This window comes from Syngnathus floridae, chromosome 6, assembly GCF_059516105.1.
Source record: "Syngnathus floridae isolate MCC-2025c chromosome 6, RoL_Sflo_1.0, whole genome shotgun sequence".
NCBI classification, from domain to species: Eukaryota; Metazoa; Chordata; class Actinopteri; order Syngnathiformes; family Syngnathidae; genus Syngnathus; species Syngnathus floridae.
The window spans coordinates 10,970,169-10,991,028 of record NC_142418.1 but is presented as its reverse complement, the minus strand read 5'-3'; the positions used below and the strand labels follow the sequence as shown (position 1 = coordinate 10,991,028).

At 41.7% G+C, this 20,860-nt stretch overlaps 1 protein-coding gene across 4 annotated transcripts in view; it reads left to right on the top strand.

The window, feature by feature from the left end:
- The first annotated feature begins 2,785 nt into the window (after positions 1-2,785).
- brsk2a (BR serine/threonine kinase 2a) overlaps positions 2,786-20,860 on the top strand; it is a 126,775-nt gene continuing 108,700 nt past the window's right edge. For 2 of the 4 annotated variants that reach the window (XM_088377635.1, XM_088377636.1), the window contains exons 1-2: positions 2,788-3,040; positions 3,150-3,272. In XM_088377635.1, the coding sequence (XP_088233761.1) occupies positions 3,179-3,272 (94 nt within the window). In that variant the 5' untranslated portion in view covers positions 2,788-3,040; positions 3,150-3,178. Of the gene's footprint in view, positions 3,041-3,149; positions 3,273-20,860 lie in introns of all 4 variants that reach the window. The other 2 variants (XM_088377638.1, XM_088377637.1) reach the window with 2 other exon arrangements.

Below are 20,860 nucleotides of genomic sequence, written 5' to 3'. Positions count from 1 at the left end.
CTGCAAAATCATATGTAACGTAAGAACAATGCATTATGGAAGGGCTTGTTATCGCACTGTTTTTGGTTATTAAGGAAAATACGATCAGCCTTACTGCCTGACCTGCAATTATGGAGAATTGTTGTTAGACTGTTGGTAAATGAATAAATGGATAAAGTAAAAGTATTCTCTGGAACATCCAGAAGGAGTAATAAATTGTTTGTCCTGTTCATTCAATCAGCTTGAAAACGTAACGCATCTTTATTGAACTCCATACACATCCAAGCAGCACTTTTCATTGATTTCTTGCAAAGGGGTGGGATAGAGGGGCGTCGGTAGGAAAGCGGGGTGGTACAGATGAGGTGATTAAAAACTCAGGCTACAGATGTTCTTAGAGCACTTCAAAGTGGCACTCCTGCCAGCACCATTGCCAGGCGTGATGCATTATTGAGAAGGTGCCCACCTGCCTGCACCTGGCACTGGATTCACATGCCTGGTCCACCTGATATCAAGCAGTCACCTGTATGGCACTTTGGGTCGCCCCTCCCCAAACAGACTGGCTCACGGTGGGATGAAGGGCAGCAGGGGAAATGACGCACACTCGCATCAAGGACCTCAAAGGCCCTCAACTAGGGCATATGCTTATGAACTCCTTTAATGAAAGGCTACAAACAAGGAAATGTTCTTGTCAAGTATTGCAATAGCATTTCCTTGCTTACTCTGAAGGAGACTTACAACTATTTTCCTGCAGAATTGAAAACAGAAAACCTATGTCTTATTAATGATTTCTGACATTCAAAATACACAGTGGATTGCCGTCCACCATTTAAAAGTGACACTGATTAATTATGTTATCATAGTAGGCCCCTCCTAGAGCTCGCACCTTATTGTGGTGAAGGGCTCACTCATGTCACTCGTGGTAAAATAGGGTCCAAGGAACCAAAAACACTGGCTTACGTTTTCCCTTGCCCGGATGTAGGTCACCTATGGTGTGAAGCGCCAAGCTTATATGTTCTTATTGCCCTTTGCTCGTCACCTACATGTTGGGGTTCACCCCGGTGGGCAAGAGGAGGTCCTCTCCCCGATGTCCATGCGATGTTCTAGAGGCGTGTCAACTAGTGTCAGTGCCAAATTTGCCCACCACAAATAGGTTGTAATTAAATCTACTCTAATAGGATTGGAACTTCCACTAGTGCTTTCACTATCAGAAACATTTTGTGAATTGCAACGAATTAATATTTTTGGAACGATGAAAGCTGTTTATTCTTCCTGGAACGTCCTTAGTTTTGAGGGACACGACTTTGTGTTAATCATCCAATATTTGCTACTTGCTATTTCAGACACCCCTTTAACTTTGTCCTCTGTTTAAGAAGATTTGGAGGTCAAATTGCACATTAGTTTATGAAAGCGCCAGCTTGTATGTGTGTCCCTTGCATGCGTCCCTTGACATCTGTGCTCTCTCAGGGTGCGAGGAATAGACAGAGGCCAGAGCCACAGTCACAGGTCTCAGACCAGTGGGGTGTGAAATGAATTGGAAATCCAACACACACTCCCCCCACCCCGCTGCACTCACAATCACTTGAAAGTTTGTGTTGAGTGAGCGTCTGTATGTGTGTGTGTTTAAAGAGCTGATCTAAAAAAGCAGAGCACAAGGAGTGGACAATGACAGAGACAAGAAACTCTTTGCAGACAGTATAAATATTTATGAACGTTTTTGATACTTACAACATGTGCATTTTACAGAGAAACACATCTGCATTTTCTGGATTTTGTCCATTGCAATACTATCTCTTATTAGAAACAAAGCAAATGCTAGAAATTGATACTTTAACCAATATATTGGCTAAGGTTTATATATATTAATAGGGTATAAATGATAGGCATACCAATATATTGCTTAAGGTTTATATATATTCACTGTAATTGTCGTCATTTTATAACTTATTTTCGTCCAATGAATGTATAGGGCATTAACAGCAAGTTCAAAATATAATAATCAGGGCTGCTGGGAGGTCAGGGCTCTTCAGTCTAGACAGTTGATGGAGACAGAGATTTCTAATGAATAAATTGTGGCACAAAGATTTATTTCACCAGCATCCACTTCAAGAGAAAGCTTCCTCTTGTTGTGGCTCCACCTGCATATCTCAGTTTTGAAATAACACAAATCCTTTTCATTTTCTGTAGAATTTATGACATTAACACTGGTAGAGAAATTGCATTAGGATAAAAGCAGTCTTGGTTTCAGAGATTACTGCTGTTTTTCCTGTGACATGTATTCTCAGGTTGTAGCCCCTCCATTTTTCTCCATGTAGAACTGTCATGTAAAACAAGGAAAAATCAATAGAAACGGAATTGGATTATTATTTGGTTTAAACATTAATGAAATAGTTTATTTGAAGTGGATATTCCGCCAAAGTTTCAGCAAAGCTCCTAAAGTCCAAGGTAATTAAGTCAGCAAGAAGATGCTGGGGTGTGTCTGCTTCTAGGGTGCACCAATTTGCAGCAAATCATTGACAATTTTTTTGGTTTTACCTTCTAGCTCTGTTTAGTTGTTTTTCCTTGTTTTGCTCTAAAATTTCATAAGTGTGAATCAATGTGTACAACCTCCTCCTGCCAAAAGCCGTTTGGGATTGAGTTCGGGTCACCTGCGACCCTATTGTAAAAAGGATGGATGCATGCATGAAAAATGAGGAAATTTCACGTTCGTATTTCAGATTTGTGAAACTTGTTGTCATATTATATGTCTACCCCCTTGCGTGCACCCAAAATGTTTGCAAACAGGTGAAGAAGAGCTGCTGGTCCAGCGACACAAAACTGCTGCGGCGCTAGACACAGTGCTCCTCTGTGATTGGCTAAGAGGACCGCCAATCATCTCACACGCCTCCGCAGCACCTCCCACAGTCGCGCTGAGGCAGCGCAGCTCGCTCCTACAATGCTTTGAAGGCACTTGGGTGCACGTCTTCGGTGATTGGAGAGCTGTGCAGAAAGAAAAGGAACAACCTCGCCTCCTCAAACACCGAGCGAGGTTGTGGGCTGCGGAGATCGAGGGCAACACAAGCAGGTGAGCCACAAGAAGAGGAGGTGACGTTGGTGGAGTTTTAAAAGCAAGACGTCAAAGCGGCTCGGACCTCCGAGGAGGAGTGCTTTTCATCGCCTGCTCTTCGTTTTAGAAAGTAACTGATCTCCAGCTGCATTCGTCATGTCATCGTCCGGTAAAGACAACAGCGGAGCCCCGCATGCCAATTACGTGGGACCCTACCGATTGGAGAAGACGTTGGGCAAAGGACAGACAGGTTAGTGGGCAGGTTTGCAACTGCTTCATTCATTTGATTCGATCTTGCGCAGACCGTGCGCATGTCATTTAAGCGTTTAGTTCGAACCCCCTCTCGCGGCTCCTTGTGCACTGCTGTTTCCCACTGATCCGCTGACATAATCATTGTTCACGCACTGTGGGATAGGGGAGTCGGGAGGGGTGTTGTGGATTTAGGTGATGCTGGTTTGCATTGGTTTGGACTGGCACTTAGTGTACGCGTGTGCATCCCGGGCCGACAGTTAGAATAAAGTTTTGGGGGCGTTATTCCCACGCGTGTGCGTGCGTGTTTGTGCGTGCTCAGGTTGCAGCCCTGTTAATCCCGATTTGCCCGATGCAACGATCTATTCTTAGTCCCATGGCAGGCAAGGCAAGGGAAGCAATCAGTCAGGCGGTTCTCCTCTAGGCCGTGGTTGCATGACGTGGGTTTCCTCCAACATGGTGCTGCGGGTACCACCCTGACAGGTGCTGGGAAATAAGAGCAACATGAATCTGTCTTCATATCGCCTTGGGCATGTTAGTGGTTTCCCTGAAAAACCGGCACATAGCTCACTATTGACTCCAATGACACTGCAGTTTGTTGTTGCTTGAGGTAATTCATAATGGAAACAGGACTTAACTCCATCAAATTTGATTCGAGGGGATATTTGTGTGGATTCTGTGAAGTGAGGTATGTGTTGCCGGTGGAGCCATGCATGCAAGAGAAGAGGAAAGCTCAGTGCAGTACTTGTAAGACGCTAAAAAGACTGTGTTTCTGCTGAGAGAATTTTCTCCCATCTGTTGTTTAAAACGCAGCAAATAGGCGTTACTTGTGTTACCTGGCCCAGCTGGTCATGCTGCACAGCCGTGTATGCGTGTAAATTGCATTTTCTTGGCCAGTCTTTCTTCTTTCTGTCCATTTCCCGATTATCTTATGGGGATTTCCTCCCAGTCCAGGTATGTTCCGTATTTCCTTTCTCCCGCACTTTGTTGTTTGGAATATCTTGTCAAATTTCAGTGGCAAACTTCTACAGAATCTTATGCACAAGCAGCAACTTTATCAGGTGCACATGCAAAGTCAATCTGAATCAAGAAGTCCACGAACCGACAGTAATGTTTTCTTATGCAAAATATTATATATCACAAGATGCTGATTGCTGTGGATTTTCTTTCCAGTACTCTAGAACTGCATCATCAAGCAAGCTAGCCAGTGTTACACCACTAAACAGCAAACATATTGTTAATTTAATACCCCTGATTCAAAACTTGAGAAATGTAATCCTATTAAAGATGGAATGTTTAGCAATTTGTTTCAGTTAGCCACAATAACGTTCCAGTCAAGTAAATCCTGATCAGGCTTGCGAAAATGGATTTGAAGGCAGAATGAATGGCCAGACAGTTGTAATATAATTTGCTGACAGACAACAACATGAAGTTAGCCCAGTAATTAAACAGAAAATGAATAAGATGCAATGTTGTGGTTTGCCGATGGTACACTTGAACAAATAAACTCGTTTAAATCATCCCTCTGTCGTAATCTCGATTCATTTTTTCCATCCATCCATCCATCCATCCATCCATCCATCCATCCATCCATCCATCCATCCATCCATCCATCCATCCATCCATCCATCCATCCATCCATCCATCCATCCATCCATCCATCCATCCATCCATCCATCCATCCATCCATCCATCCATCCATCCATCCATCCATCCATCCATCCATCCATCCATCCATCCATCCATCCATCCATCCATCCATTCATTTTCTATTCTGCTTGTCCCCATTTCGGGTCATAGGTGAGCTGGAGTCTATCCCTGTGAACTGATACACTGGACTGGTTGCCTGCACATATAGCCAAACCAGAACCATTTACACCTGTGGGTAAATTACTATCTTCAAATGACCAATCTATATTTCTGCAATGTAGGAGGAAGCCGGAGTACCCCGGGAAAACCCACGCAAGCACAAAAATATCATGCAAAGTCCACAAAGGATGTTGAGATGTAAAGCACAAGACTGTGAAGTAGGGTCATTCAGATCGGCTTCGCAAAGGATTGAAACGCCGTATGAAGGGAACTGAACCGCCCTAAAGCTCAAGTGTTGCACAAGTGTAGCTTATGTTGTTGTTGGCTTGTGGTTAATAAACTCACTATATAATATCTGCCACATCTGCACAATCCTATAATGGAAATAAATGTTGCATGGTGTTTTCCACAAAAGATTAATTATGAATAAATCGCCACAAGTGCCTGTGCGCTGCTTCCTCGCCGCTGCTCCCTCGCCGCTGCTGCTCCTGTACAATCGTCACTTGCAGAAAGACCCAGTTCAGTTTGCTCTCTGGAGAGGCTTTTGCTGGTGGAACGCTGCTGGCGCAATGGTCTACCGGGTACAGACTGCAAATGATATGGTGTCACCCGCATCATCCATGCCTCATGATGCATTTATGAGCTGCTTTTGTCCCAATTTCTGGCAAGGCTCGTTTGTCAAACCCATGTAAGCATAGATAAGCTCAAGTGTCAGAATTGCATCCTTCGCTGTCCTGTGTTGACATTTCATTTGTGAAATTCAGTGTCATTGAGACAATTATTCGAGCATTCATTTTAATGTGACATTTACCTGTGCTCAAGTAAAAGGCTTGTGTGTTCTGTTTGAAAAACAATTACATATCTATCCATATCCAGCCTCTGTGCGGCTAATCCACGCTAGACCTATTTAGATTGATGACATGCATGCATAATATCCTGTTGATGACATATTTGAGCTCTCTCAGCCAGGTCTTTCAGCAAGGTCCGGCCTGCAACTGTGCATGCCTCACGCAGTCAGGAGTGACAGCAGGCACCTTCCAGTGGGTTAAAGCTGTGGTGCTTGGGTGGTATTATTAGAGGAGAGGAGTATGTCCTCTGGTTGAGCTGAGCAGTGGTGCTCTTCCCCGTTCATTAAGTGATTAGTCCTGACACAAACGCACACACACGGACACACACTGCCACCAAAGTGGTTCTGGTTTGGCTTCCTGATTTAATCCCCTATGCAGCCAAAGTCTCCAGTCGCTCACACAATCACGTGGCCCATTGGGCAGGCCCGCTCTAAGCTTAGCGACGTAGCCCTCGCGTGTTGCCAAATGCAGACTCATTGCGCAGACTTCTGTTCTGTAAAGTGATACATAATCATGTTTTTATGGTCTAGTGACAACAGATGGAGATGACATTTGCTGGCTCTACGCAAGCAGTTTCTGTCTGTCTTTAGTGCTGTTTTTGTCTGTATTTCCTTGGGTTAGCTTGCTTTTTGTGTACCCGCACGGGCCAGAACAGCGTTCTTTAATAGGTTGTGTCTGCATGAGCGACTGCTCATTAGGGTTGGAGCCACAGAGCCAGTCTTAAACAGTTATTGTACTCGAGGGCTGAGACTTAGTCAGACCTGTGTATCCGCTAGGTGAGGATTGCAGTCCTGCTTTGAACTGTTTTTGCTCTTGGTGCTTAAGATGTCAATAGTCACATTGGTAAAAACATTTGTACCCTTGCAGAAAATACACGTTGTGTGTGAAATAGCCCATTTCTTGCAGTTTATGAAACTTTGCTCTAGAAGGTTGACAATTCTGGATTTGTTTTGTCCTCAGAATACCGCGAGCTGAATCATTGTTTTGTTTGTTCATACTTCAGAAACCGCAACCCAAATTTTTGTTTGTTTGTCCGTTGATTCGTGAGTTCGTTCTTTCTCTCTTTCTTTGTAGGTTTTTGATTAATGGAATAAATGCTGCCCATTGTTTGGCTAAAAAGGCCTCTTAATCCGGTGTAAATCCTTGTTCTTGCAAGATTTAGCTATTGGCAAGCTGTGAGCTCAGGGTTATGTAGTCTCCTTGATTCTTCGTTGGACATTTAGCAAATGAAACAAACCATGAGCTAGGCCTTCATATTGACATATGCACCCAACAAAATGCATCCTGCAATGTTGTATTGGTCCGTATCTCAGTTTGTATATCTGCTAAGACGTTCTCTTTCTGTGTTCGCTGCATTTATACGGGAATCTAGCAGTTTCATTTGTCTTTGTGTCAGCACTGGTCCTGTTGTGGTTTATATGAGGTCTTCACGGTGCATGAGTACGCAAGAACAAACAAAATGTTTTCTCTATCCTCGTGCACACAGACAGATGATGGGTTGGACATTCCATGATAATGAAAAACCGTTAATTTGGTTTTGATTAATTGCTGGTGAGTTGGAGTGGTTCATTGAGATCAATTTCAAAGATTTCCTGTCTGGTGGAAGCAATCCATTGGTGTTACACACCATGATATTCCTCCCTGATGATGACAAGTGAGGAGGGAATGTTCACTCGATGGTGTCAATAAAAAATAACCCCCCTCGGCCAAAGCATGAAAAAACACCCCCGTTGCCTGTTGCTGATGCCGTTAAAAACCATGCTGGGCGCTAACACAAGTGGTGACCCCCACCCAGGGTGTTCGCTGAATGACTCATAATTTTTTGTGAGACTCTTTTGCTAGTCCGGCAAATGAGGCAAATAAATTGAAATTAGTGTTTGGTGGATTTGTTTTTAAGGCTTGACCCAGTGGCTATTTTGTGTTACTCCTGCTGAAAGCCAGCCAGCCATACAGTATGTTAGCGCTGTGGAACCGAGCTGGGTCACATGAAGCCAAGACTGTCTGGGCCCAGCTGTTTGATTCTCAAGCCAAGATCATGCTACCCCTGACTTGAAATGTAACCTAATTGGTGGGATGCAACTGCATGTGTACTTCATCTGAGCCATATGTTCTGTCTTTGACGAGAATTACTTTATGATGACAACTTCCATCATAGGGCTCCGCTCCGGTCTCCATTGGCTTCCCTCGGCGAGTCAACATTCATACAGGGATTCAACCATTCGGTAAATCAAACAAGACCTTGGTAGAATTGCATCGATTGGGAAGAATGTATGTAGCCAACGATTTTCAGAGACTAATGATGAGGAAAGAGGTGGAGAAACAGTGGGGAGTATAGTGAAGGATGAAGGTGAAAAGTAGTAATTGTAGTCAAAGAAAACGGGGGACCATGAGCAGAAACACATGAAGAGGTCTTGATGTTTGTGAGTGCATAGAAAATTATTGAGTCAAGCAAAGTATTGATCATTTTATTCATTATGCTCCATTCTCCTCTCTTTTTTTCATTCTTCTATTCCTGACCTCAAGAAGGTGAAAGGGCTCGATCTTTAGATGGGAGGTCAGTGAATTAGTTAAGCATTGCTGAAAGTGTTTTTGTTTTTTAAATTTGCCTCTCTCTTGCGCTACAACATTCCCATAATGTAATGAATTAAGATGAAATTCCCCTCTCTTTGTCCTACCAGGGGCTACGATGTAAAGCTTGCTTGTCCATAATGACTTAAAAATAAATGCAAGCACCTGACACAATGTCTATATTGTCTCATTCCAACTCAAACGCAGGCAGCCACACTAACACTGACCATCTGAAACATTTCCCCTCTAAAAAAACATCTGCTAACTCCTACCTAACAACATAAAATGCAACAAAAATGAGGAATGTTAATGAAATTAGTGTGTTGGTATTCACTGGCAGAACCAAGCAAGGTACTTACACCACGACTGTATATCACTGGAAAGCAGCGTATTGCTCTGTGTCGGAGAGAGGTGGGAGGGGAGGAACTAGGCGGTACAAATCAATTTTGAGGCAAGGCGAGTGGTATATTTTAGTGGTTGAAATATTACATTTCAGTCAAGTATTGTATGATAATGCACGTTTCTAGTTTGTTTCAAAAGAGCACAGTAAAAAAATAATCGAAATTTTAGGGGAGTGGTTGAATGCAATACAAAGGTGATTGAGCACCCGTAAAATGAGCTAGAAATGTCTGTCTTTATCACAAGCCCCCCAATGAAAGGAGGATGATACAGGTTGGAGATATAGTGGTAATCTCTAACAATGGAAACGACACAGGACATTACAGCAGCCATCACAGCAAGACACTTTTTTCTCCCTAGATTAGTGAAGTTCTCTGCTTGCCATAGGTTGTTGTTTTATGTTCTCATGCCATTTAGGATTTCACGGTAATTGTCCTCCAGTGCAGTGGAGAGTGTGTACACCACTTCTTCCCCCCCTGCTGCTCCAAATTGTGACGATAAAATGTCTATTTTTATGTCCTACTGATCCTTGTCATTGCTACTCACTGTGTTTTGTCTTGTTTGGACAGTCATTACAAGTCAGCTACCACCACGTCTTTTGTGTCAGTTCAAATTTAACCCTTGCTTAGCTGCCTGCCTAGCTAAAAGTGCGTGAACGCTGGGTCGGCTGCCAATGTTGGTTGTCTGGTTGTCATGGTTTCTCCGCTTCTTGCTGGTTCCCAATCTGCCTTCATGAAAAACGGAAGGGATCGCTCTCTCTCTCTTCTTCCACCTACTCACTCTTCTGTTTTCTCTCGCTCTCAACCTCTGCAAGCGGCTGCAATCAGAAATCAGCATCATGTCTACATCTGAATCGTGGCAGTTAAATATGCAGCCTTTTTCCACACGTGTTAGTTTAACTCATTCATACTGAGTGTCCCCCCCCCCCTCCATTTGTTCTGCTTCGTTGCATGGTTCACACATGCTTGTGCAGGCTGCATGCTTTTGCGTGTCGTCAGACATACGGCCATGGATCAGACAGGCTTGTCCTGCTCTTTGCTCTGCGCTGCGTTCTGTGTTCCCATTTTAAATCTGTGAGATTAGCACATGTGGGGAGCCTCGGCTTTAGTGGCTGTCGGCTCAGCTTGCCTTGGCAGGATGTCCTGTGATTGGGGGGAGCGCCGTCCTCATCCCCCTCAGTGCTGGCTGTCCTGCTCTACTTCATCCATTAACAAATAGATAGGTAGGCCATTGACCTTGACTTTGGTATAGTTTTCCTCATTGCACCACCCTTGCACATCTCACACTAGTGCTCCAGAATCCACCATAGGCCCTCTCTATAGACCATTAATCGAAGCAATATGGTAATAGGGAGATTATTCTTATTTTGATCGATACTCATCGCATTACTATTATGCGTAACTCAGAAAGATCAGCATAAAGCTTGGAGTTGGTTCATTTGCCGGATGAGCTCAAAAGAGTATGGATTTTTGTACTGATGTATTATATTTTAATTTGATTGTATTCCAGACTTAAAAGAGGTGGTCATTTGACTTTTTTTTTTTTTTTTTTAAATCAACTATGTGGAAAATTCATGACCACTTCATCAATTGATTGTCTTTCCATCTATCTCATTTCCCTGCTTAATCTCACATAGGGTCCCAGATGGGCTGGCGCCAATAATGTGTGTCTGGGGCAAATGTAAATGATGGCATTTTGGCAGGATAGAAAAGTTGAACGCGGAATCAGAATATTCCCATTTGGCTCAGAACTGTCAAGGCATATTGTCATCAGAGAGGAATGTTTGGATGGCACGTCCTGTCTGACCTATCTATGAGGGGAGTGCACTCGGAGGGGGGCCTTGATTCTCTAAAATCTTGATCCGATTTGATGTTCGATCTTACAGTCACAATTTAATTTGATTCTCTGGTATGTAATATTTTGTTTTCTGCATTGCATAATAATAATACAACATTTGTAATGAATAAACAGGTTATAAAGAAATCTTTTTTGCCCGGCTGGTCAAATGCTGTAATGAACTGAGCCTACTGTAATAACTTATAAATTATTGAATTTTTTCCCTGACTGTTTTTGGGGATTTTATTTCTGACAGTGTTGTAAATTAACTGTAGGTTTGTGAAGCCCTTTTGAGACACTTGTGATTGAGTGCAATACACATAAACTTGACTTGATTTATAGGCTAAGTGCCCCCCTTTTACCTTTTGAGTGCACTATCACTGTAATTTCAATCTTATCTATTTTACTTACATTCTTTATGTGGTTTGAAATCACTGTTACCAATAGATCTGACTGAGTGACCAAGCAACACAATGGAAAAAAAGGGGCATTGCTGCATCTTCATCCCCAATGGCTGCTTTTTGACTCTAGGCGTAAAGCTGCTTATTCATGACAATGCTAGTGATGTACTTGTGTGTTTGTGTCTGTGCGCTCCAGCTTCCTCCTCCACATCAGTCTGATGATCCATAACAGTGCCAGAGAGGCATAAATCACAAAATCAGTTTTTAGCACATGAGATAGGCAGAGTGGACTCAGTGCAGCCTCAAAAGAGGAGGCGGTTTCTGAGTGTGACGGAAAAAAAAAACAACAGCGCAGTAAAGCACCTCTCAGGGTCAGCGCCTCTATTATCATTCAAATCCAGGACACAGCATGGGTGTCTCTCCCTCTCTTTCCTTCTCTCTCTGTCTCCCACATTCACTACGCATTGTACAATGAGAACTCCCTGCATTCACACAGAGCAAAATGCGCCATGCAGCTGTATTGTAGGAGAGGAATTCCAGTTATCCATTTGCCCAGAGCAAGGATGTGACGTCGTGATAGAGAAAATGCAACCACAGCAGGAAGGGCTGCACAAATGTGATGCCTGAGGGTTAAGGACACTCACCTCTTAATTAATTAATCAACCAGGGGTCGCCCACACAGTTCCCCCTGATTCTCAGTTATTTATTGCAGACCATTTTATGCTTCTGACTTTGTGGGGACAATTTAGATAAGGCCCTTTTCTATTCCAGCATCCCCCAGTGTGCAGAGCAAGGTGCATAAAAGCACTGAAAGATGCGCCTTGTGTGGAAGAATATACAAAAGTCACTGACCGTCTCGAAAACCTGAACTACAACAGAGATCGTCACCGGGTTACCTGGCCTGATAAATGTTCTTCTCAATGAATCCAAAAACATACACTGTAAAAAGCCCTCATGGAAGAGTGGGGAAACTACATTTTGTTCAGTTTGTGCATTTGTCCTTAAAGTGGACACGCTTATGTTGCTTTTTGGACCATGTCCTCAGTTTCACGCAAGTATACTCATATTGACTCTGTTGACAGCGTAGATAGGGACTTGTATGTAAATCTATATTTGTCTTTTCTAGTGGCAGCATCTATTTTGATGTCTGTTGCCATAGCAACATGGTCATGGCTGTGACTGTCCTTGAGCAAGTTTTTTTTTGTTAGCCTGCTTTGTTGCTGTCTTTAGTCCTACTTTGGTGCGTTACAGTTTGTTAAGTAGAAGCAAAGATGTACAGCCACCAGAGGATATTTACATTTGTTTGTGACTGTTTTAAACAAAACTGAAAACGTGCAGGTCGACGTGTGGCAGGGCATTATTTATTGAGTGGCTTGTGTTTATAATGACGATTGCTATTTTTCCTTAGCATAACCCGTCTTCCAGTCGTGCTCCTTCCTAACACAAATTGTTTTTCTATTTTTTATCTATGCGTATTATGCGATCCTTTCGTCTGCTTTAGTTATGCGCTGATTGAATGAAAATATTGTGATGATTAGCCACATTTTCCTGGAAAATTTAATAACTTCTCGAGTCAAATTAAATTATGTACATATACATTTAACAGTGTCCACCCATTCTCTAATTTCTGTACGCTTATCTTCAGCCTCTTATTTGGGGTGAGTGGTGGGGCACACCCTGAACTGTTCGCCAGCCAATCACAGGTTATACAGTAAATAAACAAACATTCACATTCACACATATCGACGATTTAGATTCTTTGGATTATTTAATTACCTAACCATGTACGTTTTTGGAAAACTTGTTAACTCCACATACGAAGGTCAAAGACCGGATTTGAGCCTATGCCTTCTGCTGTGTGAGACAGATGTACTAACCAATCATCCACCATGCCGCCAATTTTGCTGTCTGTTGGATTTTTCTTTTGTGCACTCACTCTAGGAAAAAACATTTAGAGTTAGCACAATTAGTGAATGTAAAGTATACACAGTCATACAACGTCCCTTGCATCCTACTTTCAAATCTCAGCCACAGTCCAGCACTGCTGCTAACGTTATCATCTTATTTTTCGCTCTCTCTGTATCTTGCCATCCTTGGCTCTTTTTTTTCCCCTTCATGTCTTATCACCCTCTTTCTTCTCGACCTTTGCTCCTCCTGCTCCCTCATTTCCTCGTTTCATGCCTAATGGATATTTCCCTGCACCCTCCAGACCTTACATTACTGTTCTGCTCAGGTAGGTCTCATTTCATGCAGAGGTGATTAGATCTCACCGGAAGCAATTCAGTACTGATAAGCTGCAGTTTTTTGAATTCACACAACGCCGAAAGAATTAAATTCAAGCATTTCATATGCTTCTGTCAATCATGGGACTGGTATCTCTTACTCACTTACACATATTAAGCAAACTTGAATCTAAAAAGCCTAGCCCGCACACAGTATACATTTAAGATTTATCTGGGGGGAGGCTGTCTTAATAACAAAGCAAACGTGTAGTGTTCATCCTCTTATCCCACTGTTCTATCTTTCCTGCTGGGGTAAAGAGGCGAAAACAAAACGTTCTTTTGAATAAATATTACAAATCTCACACATAACTGTGCAAGCATGCGTACAAATGGGTTAATTTAATGTGAAGGCAGACTAATGGAAGAGGAAGATGCTGTGTTGTCTTTTAGTAGGCCTGTGCTTGTAATGGCTTGTGAATACCAAATTGAATAGAATGTGTCATCATACTTCATGTTATTAGTCACAGTCGTAAAAATAAGACATATGTGCTCGTATACTAATTCTAAAGCTTTCTACTTGGAATGAATTCAGACAAAACAGTTTTATGTGGTCCTGTATTTTGGATTGCCTTACAATATGATCTATATTGTGATTCAAGTAGAATTGTGTTTCATTATTCTGAATCTGTTCTTGATAATCCGATACTGAGTCACACATGGAAATGCGCACAGACTGGTTACACAGTAAAGGCTTATGAAGGTCTAATTCGTATTCAACAGGAGTATACATCTCTCCAATAAAACATGATTCGATACATAGGATAAGACATAAGTCAAGTACATGCTACATATTCAAGTTGAACAGTTCAATACAGTTTGATTCAGTGGAACTGCAATCCGATTCACAATGGGATAGCTGTAGCCTTTGTGACGTTTCTTAATATGTAACCAGATATCCAAAGCCCAACCTATTCAAGTTAATGAAATTCAAAGAAACAGCAAATGATCAGAATTGTATATACCAGGTGTGGATTGCTCATAAAGTAAAACGTTTCTCCAGACATGGGGTGAAATACGACTGAAGGACAATACATTTTAAAATGTAAATATTTGATTCAGTTTGCTTCAATTAAAACGGATTCAAATTGGTTTTCTTTACACCCCAGTTATTTACTGTTACCACTACTGTTGCCCTTAAGACATTGTTAACTGGGCATTGATGCAAACGGATTGATGCAAAGGATACACCGCAACCCTCTCCTCCTTTTCCATAGTATTTTTATGATCATATGTCAAATCCCTCCACTGAGAGATGAAAAAACCCAGCATAATTTCTGATGTACTTAACGCTTCCATTTGTCCAAGAGAGGTACTTAATGTCCCTCTCATTTTGTTCGGCTTCAGGAAAATGTCCCCACCTCATGCGCTGCTACCCTTTCAAGCTCTCTTTATTGAAGTGCTCTTCGTTGGCAATTATACAACAGTATCTGTGTCACGTAGAAGTCACATGTATGAAGGCAAGAAGAAAGATGAGCTCATAGTGGCTCCCTCCTGGAGTCTGAGGGATGTGTCCATCCTTGGAAGTGATTCATTAGCCTGCCCCCAGGATGAGCGCCAGGCCCCTTGTGGTCCAGACAGACTCCATGCTTGACACAGTCCTCTTTTTGTTCTTCTCTCGTGTAATCCGTCACACAACAGGGTGAGAATGATGGAGTGCCCATGTGGCACAACCTCTGCCTGGACATATATCGAGGCAGTTTTGCATTAAGTGGTGATGCAATGTAAACAACATGAATGATCGTCATTATAGAATAGCTTGAAGATAGTTTTTTGTTGGTGGTGGTGGAATTGAGTTGAATGTAGCCTGTAGTGTAAGGAGCAGTGAGGTAGGAGATGCTGTTTGATCACAAATATGGGTTTTCATTTTGTCATGATTTGATTAAATTCCATCTCCAGTTGTCCTGTGTCGAGTTTGCATGTTCTCCCCGTACCTGCGTGGGTTTTCTCCGGGCACGCCGGTTTCCACCCACATTCCAAAGACATGCATGGTAGGCTCATTGACCACTCCAAATTGCCTCTAGGTGTAAATTTGATTGGTTGTTTGTCTATGTGTGGCCTGCGATTGGCCGGAAACCAGTTCAGGGTGTCCCCTGCTTACTGCCCGAAGTCAGCTGGAATAGGCACCAGCATGAGGAAAAGTGGTTCAGATAATGGATGGATAGATGGACATTGTTTAGTGATTGATACATAACTTTGAACAATTCTTCAAATGTCAGCGTTCCCTAAGAAATAGCCCTCATGTGCCGGGAACTGTGGAGTGTGCAGACTCTTGCTGGTGGCCTGTGGCGGTTGCCTACGATCTTGTGCTGGTGCAAATGGCTCCTTGAGATGGTGTTTCTTCACCCGGATGTTTCGTGCCCACCCTCAGCCTCTTTTTTTGGTGACTACGGTATTATTTTCAACTAATATGTACGTGAGTGTGTGTTATGGGATCATTTTCTGAATAGGTGTGTGTGTACTACAGTTTGACTGACTGATTGATTGATTACCAGATTGACCTCTTAAGGCTTCAGAGATTGTGAGTGAAGCACATACTGCCCATAGCAACCTTTTTCCTCTTTTTGAGTGTGTACTGTTCGCTTCCATGTGATTAAGCTCTGTGTACAAGAGGTAATAGGGTCAGTCTGGTGGTGCCTGTTGAGCAAATGACAGTGATTAAGATAGGAGTTGGTGGGCTCTGACCTTCTTCAGGTTTTCTTCCTTAAAACACTAGCCCCCCCAAGACATGTGTAACCTTATCACTGATGAGATGAGGAGAGTGTTGGAAGGTAAAACTAGCTGATTCACCTCACCTGAATTGATTCAGAAGCTCGTACAAGGACGAACCAACATTTAAAAGTAATTTGATAGCTATTATCATTGCAGGGATTCGTGACTGGCTCCGTGTAGAATGTCTCAAGTCAAATGTTCCTGGAGTGATAAAAATTTATAGTCCAACAAAATATGCAGGGAACATTATAATGGTAATCATGTGTTTTGCTTCTTCTTTGGCGTCATAGCTTCAAAAATACAGACCACCGTGATGCCATGCAATAAGACCTGCATTCAGTTAGCATCAATGTGTTTAGTCTGTGTTTTGGTTTTTCTTTGGCTTTTTTGTTTTCATTTTGCAGCACCTTGTCCAAAAAAGAAATAACATAAATGAGCAGTATTAGGGAGAACTTACTGTATACCTGTTGGTGAACTCACCGGTAAGTATCATGCTTAAACAAACATGCATTGCACGTGTATTGAAAGCTAATGCCCAGTGTTTTGGTCTGTATACTTGACTGGTTAACTTGTTTTTTTAAGACTGTTAAACAATTTATTGTGTGATGCACTCCTGAGATTGATATCACCATCACACCCATGTAATTTATGATTAAAGTTAAGAGCCAGTGTGATATAATAGTTGCAGCTTACAATTGACATTGATACAGCTCTTACAATTGGTACAACAATTTTTTTTTTTTTTTGGTATCCTGGTACCTTTACTTTGTTACTCCCCAAGCCTATATATCTGGATACTTTTACTTGAACCTGATGTATGTACAAGAAGATGACCCAAACTTCAACCAGCCAGCCTCAAGTTTCACATAACAGCTTTAATATTTGATGTTAGATAAAATCCATGAACACTACCAACTCATCACTCAGCAAATGTTATTCTCATTATCCAAATAACGACTGGCACTTCATTCATTCAGTCTGTAATGAAAATGAGGTTAATTAAACGCTAAGCAACTTTAGTAATTGCAGTATTAACAGTTTTAAAAAACTTTTAAATTAAAACGGTTACAAATGTCTTATCAAATGTCTTATCAAAAGCTTATTTGTATCTATGAATCACCTGGCTCTCTGCTTTAAAGGGGCTTCCTCAAATTTCCCAAGCTTGCCTTGATATGAGCTGAATCCCTATCTAAAATTCTGTCCTTTGGTGAGCCTTCTTAGGTGAGTGGCTCCTTATAATGAGTTTTTATTAAAGTCATTCGTTATCAAAGAGACTTATTTTCTGCTCAACTTCTCCCCTTTTCGCCAGCTTTCCCCCCCTCGCATGCCCTGCCATGCCTTTCACTTTTACTTTTCTCCACACAGCTTCCAGTGTCACCCTTCTAATTGTCTTGTCTCCCGTCTCTGTATTCCTGCTGTCCCTTTCCAATAAGATCACCACAGAGCATGCCTCCCTCTCCGGCTTTGCTCTTCACGATATCCTCACTAATTGCTTGAAGTTAATAAAAGGAAGTATCCGTTCTTCAATTGCCTTACCCCGTTCTTGTCGCGTTTCTTCACCCTTCATTTCTCAGGCAACCTGTGTCTTATTAATAACTTGGTCCTCCTTGGACATGATGTTGGAACATTATTGCATGAGGTGCTCAAAAAGATCTTTCTTTCTCTTTGACTGCTAACTCTTCCTTTCACTTATAGTGATAAATTTGGCTGGACAGGTGTTTACAATTGTTAGGTATGACAATTGGTATGACATTCCAAAGTATTGGATTTGTTAAGGAACCGCTGACGTTTCAAAACCAAAACAAATTACATTGTGTATTTTTGGATTGTCAGAAAGAAAATATTTTATTATGGTCGATTGATTTATCCTTTGCAGCAATAACAATAATTTGATTTTAGTGCTATGCAGTCATAGCCTTGAATGTAATCATCCAGTGAAATGATGCTAAATATTAAATAATGACATATCATGAATTTGTTCGAGACCACTTCTGACAGAGCCAATGCAAGCTGGCTCATGGGCCACCATTCAGAAAGGCTTAATATCGGAACCTGTGCATCTGTGAAATATTTGCAACCAGGTAGCACATAGCAGAGTTTCAAATGAAAGAGCAGATGGGGCAACCAGGTGTCTCCCACCATTGAGAATGGCTAGAATTCAATTATTTTTCGGGTCATGCATTTAGCCTTCTGACTGTCACACTCATACGGGCGCATGTTGCCCGGTGTGGGCCGCGTGAACTGCTTTTTGGCGGTTGCCGTTATGTTGGTCGTTTTTTAAATGTCTCTGCCGTGTCCCTCTAAAACTCACCATGTTCCACCAAGTGTTTTTCTTCAGATGTCATATTGAAGTCATTGTTTTGAAGCTTCTTAACATGTTTTCCTCATGAGGTGTTTGGCTGCGGGCTGCAAAGTACAAGTTACAAAACTCCAAATGAACTACAGATGAACTTGTCAATATACTAACGCACGCCGAGCGAACACAAGAAGGGTAGAGACGCACACACACACATCACAACGACACGTGACACCCTCTGAGAGTCACTCATTGGTTCGCTTTTTAAAACTAACCCCACATATGCACACAAACGTCTTAGTATTTAGAAAAGTATTTTTCTAAATCACATCACAAGTATTTTTCTAGAGAAGTAATGTGTCTCGGCTGACCACTACAAATGTGCATGTCAGGCGCAACATTTTAAACGTACCTCCCTCCCAAACTAAAACAAAACTAACACTTGCTTTGTTAGGGTAAGGGTCAGCCAGTGTGAGTACCAACGGGGATGGATAGATAACGTCATAGAAAATGATTCAGGTTAGCTGCTGGGATTAAATCTCCCCATGGCTCGGACTAGAGAGATTACCAACTTGCAGAAAAATGCTAGAAGATTAGAAATACACATGTGATTGCACACATGCGGTGCCCTTACACGCACGCACGCACGTGCCAACAATGCGGTGTTTTAGGGCTCACTACTGACCCCAGGCCCAGGGTGAAGCAGATGGCTGCTCTTTGAGTTGTTATGTAAACTAAATGACAAAATCTTCTCTTGATACATGTGCGATCTGTTGTTATACTCTATGCATCTCTATAAATGATATAAATATTGATTACTAACAAGACTATTGAATTTACAGAATGGAGGTAGAATCCCATGTTGACAACATGGGTTTTAAAAATAGAACATGTGGTTGTGCTGCTAAAATTTGAAGTGCGGAAAGAAGACAGACGGATCATCAAGAAGTAGGAGGGCAGCGGTATGGTGCCAGGGAGGACTAATGAATTGCCAGATAAGCATCTACGCACATAGGCACACACAGTGATATCAGTCAGCCCTGTTGGCATGGTGACCCTCCCATCACCTTGTGTGGTCACCTTGACTTGTCCCAGCACCCTAACATGGTTGTGTGTGCCTGTGTGTATGTGATCGAGTAACTCTTGACAAGCTGAAATTAAAAGTTTCCTTATGGTAGGGGGCTATTACAGGGACGAAATATCTTTCACAGTGTTCGGTCTTCATACGGGAAATAGTTAACTTATCATATCCTCACTGGTCATTTCACTTATATTGACTGTGATTCAATGAGTTAGTTTTTTTTAGCCTCTTCCTGCTCGTCGGACTCTTAACAGGTAGTGAGGCGAACAATGGCTTCATATCTTCCACTCCTTCTCCCATAAAGTTGAAACGTAAGACAATAAAGGCAACTAATTATACTGTTAGCACAGGCTTCCATTAACCACTGAGTGACTGCAGTGATCAAATAGGTTTTAGTAATATGCCGATTTAAAAAAATCTTTTAGTCACGTGTTATACATCACATATTTTGCATTCTGATGCCGTTTACTCAATAACTTTTTCTTTTCATTGGATTGCTTAAAAACTTCTCTGAGTCAAGTCTAACATGTTTATGCACCTTCGATGAGACCATTCTGTAATTAGATTCAGTGGGGCATGGAAGAAAACATGAGCAGACTACTCTGACAAATGTATCTAGCATTAATAAAATACATACGTGTTATAGATAGAAGATCTATAATACTGTCATAAATAAGTAAATAAAGGTCATATGGTATCTATTTGTAACAATTTCATTACTTTATATGTAAAAATATATTCATTATATTGATTTATTGACATAAAAAAATGTGTATTGAACCGTGGGTCAGAAATTGACGTACAAAACGAATCTCAACTTTGGTGGATGATGACAGCCTTAATAGATACTACTTAGACATACTCAAAGCTGTGCAGTCAGTGTTTGAGTTCCATTTCAATTTTCTTTCCAGCATACACCATCATCAGTCAGTGAATGACTAAATGTCTTAAAAGCACTTTGTGTAATTTGAAGATAGAAAAGCAATATTGTAGTCCAGTGTATTATTTGCCTTAGAATCTGTACCACCGGCTAGTGTTTTGTTGGTGTATTGTAACTGTGCATATGACATATTGATTGCAGGGCAATGTTTTTAATGAGAAACAATTGGCTGTGTAAGCATACTGTTGATTTCTAATAGACTTTTTTTCTTATGTAGGATGTGATTGAGTTTTTGGTCACATCAATGAGTTTATTATGCATTTTAAGGTCTGTATTGAAAACGTAGCATTTTGTTGAATTTGAAAATGTTTTTTATTTCCGTTCTGAGGTGCAGGAAGACACTCAGGATTACTGGGTTTGAGTTATTTAGTCTTTTGATATCAGTTTTTATTTGTAGACTCGTCCTCGTCATCGATCACA